Here is an 11,052-nt window from a genome sequence, read left to right on the forward strand (position 1 = left end):
TTCTTGTATACTCGTAATTTGGTTTATCTGTAACAGCTACTGTATGCGGTTGGATGCATCGTGAGGTCTTTAATCTCAAACAAGTTATGTTTTTTTATGTTTGTTGTTCCTATTATTACTATTTCTATTCCTAGCGTTCAGCAGATCCTTTTATTGAAGGAGACGTGCTTTTGAGCCCGTTAGCATCCACGGGCGTTTTCTATGAGCAATCAAAGGTACAACAGCAGTATCACACCAGGATATGAACCCACAACCTGTATCCTGTATGCTGTATCCTCTGTGCAGCACTGCTCTGGTTTATACTTCCTAACAGAACCGCAGTATGCCATAAGGTTTGATATACATTGCTGGACAGCTCTGAACTGGAGGCTGCGATGGTGTCACCTGGACTGTAAGGTGTCCACTGTGCGTGTGCTCAGGTCTTTACTAAGGAATGAACAGGTCTGGTAGTGGTTTGCGGCTCCTGGTCAGTGAAGAGCGAGCCACCCCTCCATCCATTCGTTTTTAAACCAGTTCATCCAGTTGAGGCTTCCGGGGGAGCTGGAGCCAGTCCATCACAGGGCAGATGCAGACAGGCACACACTCTCCCACCAGGGCCAATTTCCCCCGACGCCAGTTATCCTACAAGTGTGTTTTTTGGACTATGGGAGAACCCAGAGGAAATCTATGCAAACTCCGCACACATAGCACCCCAGATCTGGATTTAAACATGGGGCTTCGGCAGTGGAAGGCAGGAGTGTTGATAACTGTGCCGCCCTAAGAACGCACTGAGTTCATTTATCCATTCCTTCCTGAATACAGGTCCCACGATGCTGCCAGGAGCAGAAACTGCCGAGCTGCGGTGCTGTTGCACCGTGGAACAGCTGAACATCGCGGGGCAGGCCACCAAGCGGCAGGTCATCCGCAGGGCGGGGGTCACTCTGGGGCGCAACGAGTTCCAGGAGCTGGTCCTGCGCGTGGACGACGGCCGGGCCCCCCAGAGCTTCCTGTTGCGGGAGATTCAGCTCTTCACCCGCTTCGCCCGGGACGGCAAGAGCACCGTCCGGCTGGCCCCGGACAACGTGCAGGTCCTGCTCTCCGACTGCCCGCCGGACCAGCTGCGCGCCTTCCTCAAGACCCTGAGCATCAAGCACCAGGCCTGGCAGCAGGCCGGCAAGCCCCTGGGGGCCCGCGCCAAGCTGCTGGCCGGCCTGCCCCGCAGCTTTGAGACCATCAGCCCCGTGCAGCTGAAGGACGTCCAGCAGGCCAGCAGGCTGCGGGAGCAGGCCAACGCCCGGCCGCCCGCCGGGGAGCTGGGGCAGAGGTCGGGCAACGGGGCCGGCTCCTTGCAAGTGAAGCGCAGGAGGCCCGAGTCGACAGACGGCAGCCCGGTGAGTGGCACGTGGCAGGGGACCGCGGTGTGGAGAGGGAATGACATCGGTGTTGGTGTCCGCGAGTGGCAGGGGCTGTGCTCCTGCCTGATCAGGTCGCACGGTTTCAAGAGCTTGGAGTTGTCCTACTGGTTTTCAGGCCAGCTGAGCTTAATTAGTTAATTAAGCTGTAACTGAACCACTCGATGGGAATTTTTTTGAGGCTTGTAACTCCACCCGGACGTCTGGCGTTTTATTTTATGTAGGACATGCAGTCCTCAAAAGGCCACTTTCTCCATGTTTAAATAAACACTTGGGTGAACTGAATCCCAAAGCCAGCTCCAGGACTGGGGATCCCTGTTTTATTCCCCTGTCCTGTGTGCCCCAGGTGAGAGCCCTCCATCCAGCCAAGAAGCCGGTCCTGACCCTGCCTGTCGGGAGGAAGCTGTCCAAGGAGCAGTCGCTGGTTCTCAGTGCCGTCCTCAGCGGGAAAAACGTCTTCTTCACAGGCAGCGCAGGTACCAGCTCTGGTGAACCCTGCCTGCTGTCCCCACTTCACGCACAGAGCAGCTGAACGAGCCTGCCCAGGTCTCAGGGCTGCATCTCCTGAGCTCCAACAGTGAAGTGGACCAGACCCTGTCAGATATTCTTACAAGCGCCAAAGAACACCTTCCAGAAATACTTGCCCTAGAATGAACAAGGGTTTTAAAAAACTGGACTGCTTATGTGTCAACACATCTATCTCCATTACTGCATATTGACCAGTGTCTGGATCACATTTCCAATTGTTCTTCAAATGTTAATTGTAGTACTTTCTCGCTAGTTTATTACAGTACCTCAAGAAATAACATTTTTCATAGCGTCTGAATTTATCACCTGAGGTGTGCTATCATTGAAAGTCGTGTTTTTTGTTTTCGCGTTTCTCTAAATTATTTTCTTAAGCCCCAATATGAGCTTATATATTTTTTTCTTTCTCAGGTACAGGAAAATCCTTCTTGTTGAAGAGGATTCTGGGATCCTTGCCCCCCAAAAGCACCTATGCCACAGCGAGCACTGGCGTGGCGGCCTGCCACATCGGAGGAACCACTCTCCATGCCTTCGCAGGTAGGGGAGGGTCTGGGGGCGGAGTCTCTCAGCCAGGCAGTGCTTCCCGAGATCGGGGGCTGGGAGATTCAGCACTGCGCTGGTACAGTACAAGACCACCTGCTGTGAGGTTTACCATTTAGGCCCAGATTACCTCCAAAACTACATCCCCCTTGTAACCGATGGGGATGATCAGGCAGCAGGAAGATACCTCAGACTCTGCCAGTTTTTAATAACTGGCACTCGGCAGGATAGATAAAGGTTTTGGACAGTGCCTCCAGAGTGCAGTTTTCAAGTGGATCGCTGTCTGGTGCTTCAGTCTCCTCCCACCTCCCAGCATGATGCTGGCTATCTTGCTTGGCAGCTCTCCATGTTCCCTTTGTACTGGGCAGAATCCTGCATTGTGCCCTGGATTACCACGATAGACGCCCTTGTTAAAGTTACTAATTATCTTCTTGTGGCTTCTGGTTCTGATTCTCTATTTGTCCTAATTCTCCTTGACCTCAGTGCTGCTTTGACACTGTTAATATCTGACCAAGTGGGAACATGTACTGTAGATGCTGAATGGCATCTGTCCGGCTTACTGCGACTCTCGCCGGGATCTACAGTAAGCCGGTTCACTCCGCGTCCCCCGGCTCTCTTGGTGTCTCACCGCCTCCCTGTGCCTTCTGCTGCGCGGCAGGGATCGGCTCCGGGTCCGCCCCCCTGGAGCAGTGCCTGGAGCTGGCCCAGCGGCCCGGGGTCCTGCAGCACTGGACCAGCTGTCGCCATCTCATCATCGACGAGGTCTCCATGGTGGAAGGGGAGCTCTTCGACAAGCTGGAGGCCATAGCCAGGTACCTCAGTCTGTGCCAGGCTTAGGGGTCACTTGTGCTTCTATTATTTCCAAACACACAGTGGTTACTTCCATGCTGGAGAAACTCACAAGAACACGCAGTGCATCGCTTGAAGAAGGCAGAGAGGGGAATTAATATTCTCTTCTTCCTTTGCAGCCTACACACACTGACAGAGCTCCCCACTCGAACCCTACAATGCGTCATTACATTGAGGCAGCCAATCCAGTTTTATGGAACTTACAGTATACTGGCTGAAGGAGTTCATCAATGTCTGGTTTCACAAGCCTCGGAGTCTTTTTGAGAAATGTCTTGTTCATTTGGGTTGAAATAAGCATCAAGGCTGGCGAATCGTTGGATCAAGCTGCTGTGTGATGGGCTCTCTTTCCATGAACACATTGTAAACACTCTCCCTGGCTCTTGTGTGGGCGTCTAGGTCCATCCGGAGGTCACCAGAGCCCTTTGGAGGGATCCAGCTGATCGCGTGTGGAGACTTCCTGCAGCTTCCTCCCGTCACCAAAGGCAAGGTGAAGCCCAAGTTCTGCTTCCAGGTGAGTAGCCTAGGGGCAAGACGGCAGGAAGTGGTCTTGCCATGGTTTGCATACTCTAGAGTTTCATAGGGATTTTAAACAGGGCGACTCCTTCTGGATCTGTAGGAGAATGGATCTGTATTGATTTCCTTTACTCGGGATCTTTATTATTTAAAAGCATCTTGCCATGAAGTCCATCAATCTCCCATCTTGATGTGACGCTCTGGACTATAAGCCAGTGAAACCCGACACGAGCAAGACAGGTTCTCCAGCCACTACAGCTAAAACGTTTTCGGGGTGTGCCGCAGTTTGAAGGTGGAGCTCGAGAGGAAAGAAATATCGGAAACCGGAAATTATTTTGGTTTCAGGCAAGAAGCTGGAGGAAGTGTTTCCACCTGAACATGGAGCTGACTGAAGTGCGGAGACAGACGGACAAGACTTTCATCTCTTTGCTGCAGGCTGTGAGAGTTGGCAAGTAAGTGCAGAGGAAGGATCTTAATGGTTTATCCAAGTATATAAACGCTATACTTTCTACAGAGAAACAGCCAGATTCCATGATGCATAGTCCCATCTTTCTTCGAGAATGGGTAAATGCTTTTCCAGCTTTGACTTCGACCTGTTGTAATATTTCACTTTTTTTTAAAGTTTTTCACTTTAAGTTCTGTTGAATCTTTTACGATGGTTGTCTTCAATCTTCCGGACATACGGTAGTTTTTGTCTACATCAAACGTACTGTATGCACTGTGTATGGCAGCCGTTCTCTAGTCCTGGAGATTGGAGAGGGTGATGAGAAGCTTTCTGCGAAACTGCATTAATCTGTTTCGGATTACTGAGTTCATGAAAAGCCGGCGTAGTGGTTAACCCTTTCATCCAACAGATATTGGAATACAAACTCCCCCCTCTATAAGTTTCACGTGCTGCAGATGTTTTTAAACAACCAAAATTTCATTATTAGTCTCTTTCCCCCTTTCATGACGGGTTCAGGAGAAACTCGGTTTTGGGCTCTTTCAACTGGGAAGTTACTTCCTGTTAATATTGAAACAAGAAGCTTTGGCTTGTGATGCATTTGTACTGGATTAATGTTTTATTGAAATCGCATCCTCCCTTTCATTCATAGTTTTTCACCCTTTCAATACGTTACCTGTGAAACATTAGGATTCCTCAGGTTCATCGACTTGAAAATAGTTTTTCTTCCCTTTTCCTGAAAATAAAAACACAACTTCAATTAACAATAGCCTCAAAACTCTCCTTAGCTTGCTTGCCAGGACTTGCACTTCAAAACGGTCGGGCATCTAAGGTTAGATTATTCTAGCTCTCCTGCATGTTGATGGAACTTTAATTACATTACAGCTCCAAGCAGAAATCAATTCCAGAAAAGGCTAATGGAAAATTAAGTGCCAAATCAGGACTGAGAATAAGTTGCACTTCTTTAATGCAGAACTGCCAAAGCTAGGCTGTAGTTGTTTATACAATAGACTTTCAGGAAATGGAATGGCTTTCATAGGTTCTTTTAATCAATAATAACTAGGAAATGACCAGCACTACTCATTTCTCATCTTTATACACCTTCTCTCCCAAGCCAGTACAGACAAGATACAGATAATTCTCTTGACACTGAGGCGAGGTGGGGGGAGGGTCTTAATATTTTGGCTGGTGGGTATATATATATTCTTGAAAGAAACTAAGTTAAAGGAATGATTTCTTCTCTTTGCCTCAGGGTGACCGAGGAAGTCGCAGCCCAGTTGATGAACACTGCCTACCACCGTATTGAAAGGGATGGTATCCTAGCAACTAGGCTATGCACACACAAAGATGATGTAGAACTGACCAATGAGACAAAACTCCAGCAGTTACCAGGTAGGTTTGGGCAACTTTGCCAGATGGTATCGATTCTTTTCTTTTTTTAAGTCATCAGTCCCTGCTGTGTCAACTTCTGCCTGTGAGATGGGATGTTAATGACTAACGTAGCCTCCAGTGTGGAACAAAATGCCTAGAGTACATCCTGGACCTTTCCCCTGTCATAACGGCCATCGCGCAGAGCCCAGAAGAGATGAATGTCTATCATTGTGCTTGAAAAGCCATGGTGATCTGCAGATTTCCTGCGTGATCCTTTCAGCTGATGAACCGCGTGAGCTGTGACAGATGAGAGGAGTCTCCGCTGGCAGGACAAGATAAAACTGAAAGCAGGTCTCCTGGCAGCAGCTTTGGCACAAAGAACAGGTGTCTGTGGCAGAGCAGTAAATCACAGTGATCTCTTGTCACTTCCACCCTTGTTCATTCCCGGATTGAAAGCGTGGTACCTCTCCCTTAATCAGCCCCCTGGAAGATGCAAACTGCTGTTTTTCTGGTCGTGTGTCTGATGTGCCGTGTTGACCTCACGCCCTCCGTTGGCGTGTCAGAATGGGCACGCCTGTACCCCCTCCCACTATCTGCTTCTCCTGTTCCCCTGGCAGGAGCGGTGAGAACCTTTGAGTCCGCGGACAGCGACCCCCAGCTGGCAACGCTGATCGATGCCCAGAGCCCCGTGGGGCGCGTGCTGCAGCTCAAAGTGGGGGCGCAGGTGAGGCGGCGTTCCTGGGCCGACAGCTAGAGCTGAACTCAAAGCGCCGTGCGTCTCGTACGGGGGGAGAAATACAGCTCGTTTTCCCTAGAGATGCAGAACCGAGCCTTCATTGAATTAGAATATTTTTGTGTTAAAGTAGCCATACCAGGAGTACCTCTTGATATAGATTTGATGAAACCTATTATCCCGTAGTGGGACTGGGAGACCTCGGCTCTGTATTCGGTGCCCCAGCTGCGGGCCGGAGCAGTCCTTGAGCGTCCCGTTTCTGCTGCAGGTGATGCTGACGAAGAATCTGGACGTGCAGCGTGGCCTGGTGAACGGGGCGCGGGGAGTGGTGCTGGGGTTTGAGCCTGGGAGCAAAGGTAGGGGGGGACTCGGGAACTGGTTATGCTACATCTCTGTTGCTATAAGCTGGTGATGGAACATATTGAGATTCGTCTTTAAAACCTGGCGGTTTGGTGACCTTTACTGCACCCTTGCTGAACGACCAGGCAGCGTTCTTCAAACTTTGCCTTCAGACCAAGGGGAGCTTGACGGGCCCTTAAATGTTGTATCCCCGTTGTTTTTGTCATTTCCTACACCCGACGAGGCCGCCTTCCTTTGCCTTGTCTGAGCTGGAGCCCCTCTCTGCCCACAGGTCTGCCCCGCGTACGTTTCCTGTGTGGGGTGACCGAGGTGATGAAGCAGGAGCGCTGGATGTTCAAGGCAGGAGGTGGGGTGTACCTGAGCCGTCATCAGCTGCCCCTGAAGCTGGCCTGGGCCATATCCATCCACAAGAGCCAGGTCAGCCGACCTCCTCTCTGCAGTGTGGAGAGACTCCTCCTCTTGGGGAGCCATGTATATAAGGAGCTCTTTATGGCTTTCTGGGTGATCTGGTCTGTGTGCAGCATGCTTGCAGAACTCTTAACTTTCTTGCCCTAACTGTGTGTGGCAGTGTCCGGTGTTGGACACACGGCAGCTTTTGTTTTTTGCATTTAGCCGATTGGCAGCTCTTTGATCACTTGTATTGAACACACAGCGTCGTTTTGTACCTGAACTGTTGCTTTTGTCCGCAATTGCATTTAGTGCCCAGGAGCCAGAAAACCGTCTGTCTCAATCTGGAAAATGAGCTGCAATTGCAATAGTGTTCTGGAGCTGACCAATTACTCAGCCATGTCAGCCAAATGAGACACTTAGTTAAGTCATTTTGGGGGGGCTGTACTGTATGTTTTCAGATCCTTAAAAACAAAAGTACAAATCAATTCCACAGTATACAATTCCGGAACAAAAGCAACAAAATAGTCCTAGTAAAGACTGAGGGAGTATTTGTATACCTGCTTGGGAGCAGCTGTCCTGCAGGAGAGAGAGGCTTCAGTCATGAGGATTTTGTTTATTGTATGAATGTCTGTGATCCAAAGACTTTGTGGACTTGGGGTGGAGGAGAGGGGGCAGCTCTTGTCATGTATAACCTTGGGAGGTAGATAACATAATGCCACACTCCAGTATAAATTATACCCCCAGATATATCCAATATGCCCTATTACATAATGTTATGGGGAATGGTTTAGGTCATGTCATTTAAAGGAGGTGTTGCAGTTTACTGTGAGTCTTTGGCATGCTTTTGGCAGAGCAAGGGTTAATCGTCTGATTGGTCTTTCGCCTGTCTGCCAAGTCGCTCTTAGCTCTTTTACTTCCTGCAGTTGTGCTCGGTCAGGAAGGTTTAATACCTGCCCCTGCCTGCAGCCACTGGGAGATACGAGTGCGATTCGTTCAGCCCCTGGGAGGTCCGATCTGAGTGTGCTCTGTGATCACACTGGGCATGAGCTCGGCTTCTTGCAGATCCACTTCCTGCAAACGCTGAGCAAGCTCATGGGGTGACTAGGAAATGGAGAGGATGGGAGCAGAGTGTTTGTGACCACATCCCAGTAACCCTTCTGCTTTCCTGTAAGCCAGTGTAAATTCTCGGCAGTGTTAATGCGGGGGCCTTTTATTTGAGTGGCTGATTATCCAGGCTAATCTGTGTTGCGGTATGATTGAAGTTACTGCCATTTCAATTTGGTATCTACTGTCACTTCACAGCACTCCATCAGTGAGCTATGCTGTTAGCTTCCTAATTAAATAGGAAAGGCTAAGGTGGTGATTTTTGCTCTGCTGACAATAACAGGGTATTAAGTGCTCAGTGCCAGAACTAAGCAGACAGAAACACAACAGATGTGACTTGACATCACGGTACTAGAGTGTGTGGCTGAAAAGAGAATGAGCCTTAGAGGAGATGTAGTGTATATCAAACCCCCCTGTATTTCAATAACAGAGTTCTGAAAGCCTGAGTGAGTGCAGTCTTTTGAATGGGCCATTCTATCCTTCGAAATTGGAAACTTAGGAAGGATTTTATTATGGAATATGACCTGCGAACACAAATCTATCCTCATTTGTACTCGTAAAACATAATATTGCTACGTATTTGAAATTTCAAGCTTTTTCCTGTGGAGGATCATTTGTCCCGTTTGTAGCAGCATCTTTGGTAGATATGATCTAACAGAATGTCTTTCTTTTCAGTTATAAACACGGGCATAACCACTAATTGGCCTTTGTGGGCTTTTGTCTGCTCCTGGCTTCAAAGAGCAATGTTGATCAGGACACTGCCGCCGTTGTGAATATTCATTAGTTGTCCTGCACTAATGAAAAGCCAAGGCAAACTCATTTTTTTTTCTTCGCTGCGCAGGACTGTCTAAACATTAGAGCTGCCTCAAGGCTTCTAAAATTAGGGAAAATAATTGCAAGCAATTCAGCAAACAATATTTGCTTGATTGCTTTGGTATGCATGCAGGTGTGCAATGATGGGGTCAGTGATCTAATTAACTTTTTCACTTTAGTGCCATCTTCTCTAGCTTCAGAGGAGAAGAAACTGGGCCTAAGCTATTCAAAGTCAAAATCGCAATGAGTTAAATGTTCTCCTGGGGAAGAGAGCTTCCAAGGGGAGAGAGAGGTTTTTTTTTTTACCATGTTATATTGCTGTGTGGTAAATGGACATTTTAAAACTCTAGTAGTTCAGGTGGGGAGCTGCGTCAGCATGCGTAGGCTGCAAAGGAACAAGTAATAGGTTTATTCCATGCTGTAAAGAGAAGAAAGAAAATGCAACGTTTCGGCCATGGAGCCTTCTTCAGGTGTCTTGACACCTGTTGCGTTTTCTTTCTTCTCTTTTCAGCATGGAATAAACCTATTACTTGTTCATTTTAAAACCCTGCTTTTTGGTGAACGCTTTTTAGAGTGGTTGTGCACAGCTTCGGTCTTGGAGGGCTGCAGTATCTGTGGAATGTCTTTTCCCATTTCCACCTTTAAGAGCAGAGGAGGAATGTTCATCACTGCTTTAGAGTGATCAGCACAAAAAAAAAAGCTTAATTTCTTAATGTTTCCTCTCAGCCTCTCGGCGGCATCAATGATAATGTAGCTTCCAGCATTAAAACGGGGGTGTTTGTCTGTTTTGTTCAGCCTGTCCTGAATTGGAAGCGCATTTCGTGTACAGTAGTACCGCTGGCGTAGGTGCTGACTGCCGGTCTGTGTGCAGGGAATGACTCTGGACTGCGTGGAGATCTCTCTGTCACGGGTGTTCGAGAGCGGCCAGGCGTACGTGGCTCTGTCCCGCGCGCGCAGCCTGGAGGGGCTCCGGGTCATGGACTTCAACCCCCGTGTGGTCTGGGCCGACCCCCACGTGCTGCAGTTCTACAGCCGGCTGAGGAAGGAGCGCCTGCTCGCGCAGGTAGGAGGGGCGCGTTACTCCCGATACAGGCGCCGTGTTTCTGTAGCGTCTTCCCTGAAACCGCTGGGATCCAGGAGTTAAGGCAGGGGTAGGAGAAGGAGTCGTCCTAGCTGCAGGTTTGCAGCCTCCCTATCACGTGGTGCTCAAAGCTCCTGGTGAGCACTAAAGCCCTGTGTATCGCTAATGCAGCAGCAGTTTCACTGGTGCTGGCCATCTGTCCTTTTCCCCACTAAGTATATTGGCGGGGGGTCTTTTTAAGTTAGCATTTCACATCTATGCACCATTCTCCTCGCCTTTGTTTTGGGGTCTTTTCCACCTGCATTTCCAAGCAGGAGCCTGTTCCGTATCCCTGCCGGCGTTGCTGGCCTGTGTCGGAGGCCCTCCCAGTTCGGTCACACGCCCTGCCTGCCCAGAGCTCAGTATGATGGGGGACCAATGTTGTATAGGGATGATGGTGGCTCTGATGGTTAGTGCACTACACCAGCACCTCTCTGTCTTCCAGGCCTCGATGGATGAGTATCTGAGCAGCGAGAACAAGGAGAATCGATGACGACAGCCACGGCTGCCCTGCACTTTGTACACCACTCCCGTTCCAGGAGCTCGCAAGCCCGATCCCGGAGAGTCGCCATCTCGCAGTACAGTACAGGCAGCCTTAAAAGAACACTGAGCAGAGATCTGGCACACATGGTAAATTCAAATGAAGCACCTGGGTGAACAATTAGGTCTCTCAGAGCTCAGAAGGAATGAGAACAAGAGGATTGGGTGGCTATCCTGGAACGGAGTTGGAGACCCATGTCCGACACTGATGAACAATATCTTTGCATTGTGTATACTGTACCCGTGTATATATTTTTCACTTTTCTATACCTTTTTATATCCATGTTTCAATGTAGGCAATTCTGCTTTTCCTTGTAAGTATTTATAGTAGGGATGCTCAGCTTGCTACCACTCCATTACA

General features: G+C 49.2%; 1 protein-coding gene across 1 annotated transcript; it reads left to right on the top strand.

Moving 5' to 3' along the window:
• The first annotated feature begins 809 nt into the window (after positions 1–809).
• On the top strand, positions 810–10,644 carry pif1 (PIF1 5'-to-3' DNA helicase homolog (S. cerevisiae)). The gene is made up of 12 exons (XM_088928070.1): positions 810–1,370; positions 1,738–1,867; positions 2,328–2,453; positions 3,115–3,268; positions 3,702–3,816; positions 4,164–4,270; positions 5,513–5,652; positions 6,249–6,355; positions 6,633–6,720; positions 6,996–7,141; positions 9,903–10,094; positions 10,597–10,644. The coding sequence occupies exons 1-12, from the start codon at positions 810–812 to the stop codon at positions 10,642–10,644; spliced, it is 1,914 nt and encodes a 637-aa protein (XP_088784196.1).
• The last annotated feature ends 408 nt before the right edge of the window (positions 10,645–11,052 follow it).

This window comes from Atractosteus spatula, chromosome 11, assembly GCF_055471065.1.
Source record: "Atractosteus spatula isolate fAtrSpa1 chromosome 11, fAtrSpa1.hap1, whole genome shotgun sequence".
NCBI lineage: Eukaryota > Metazoa > Chordata > Actinopteri > Semionotiformes > Lepisosteidae > Atractosteus > Atractosteus spatula.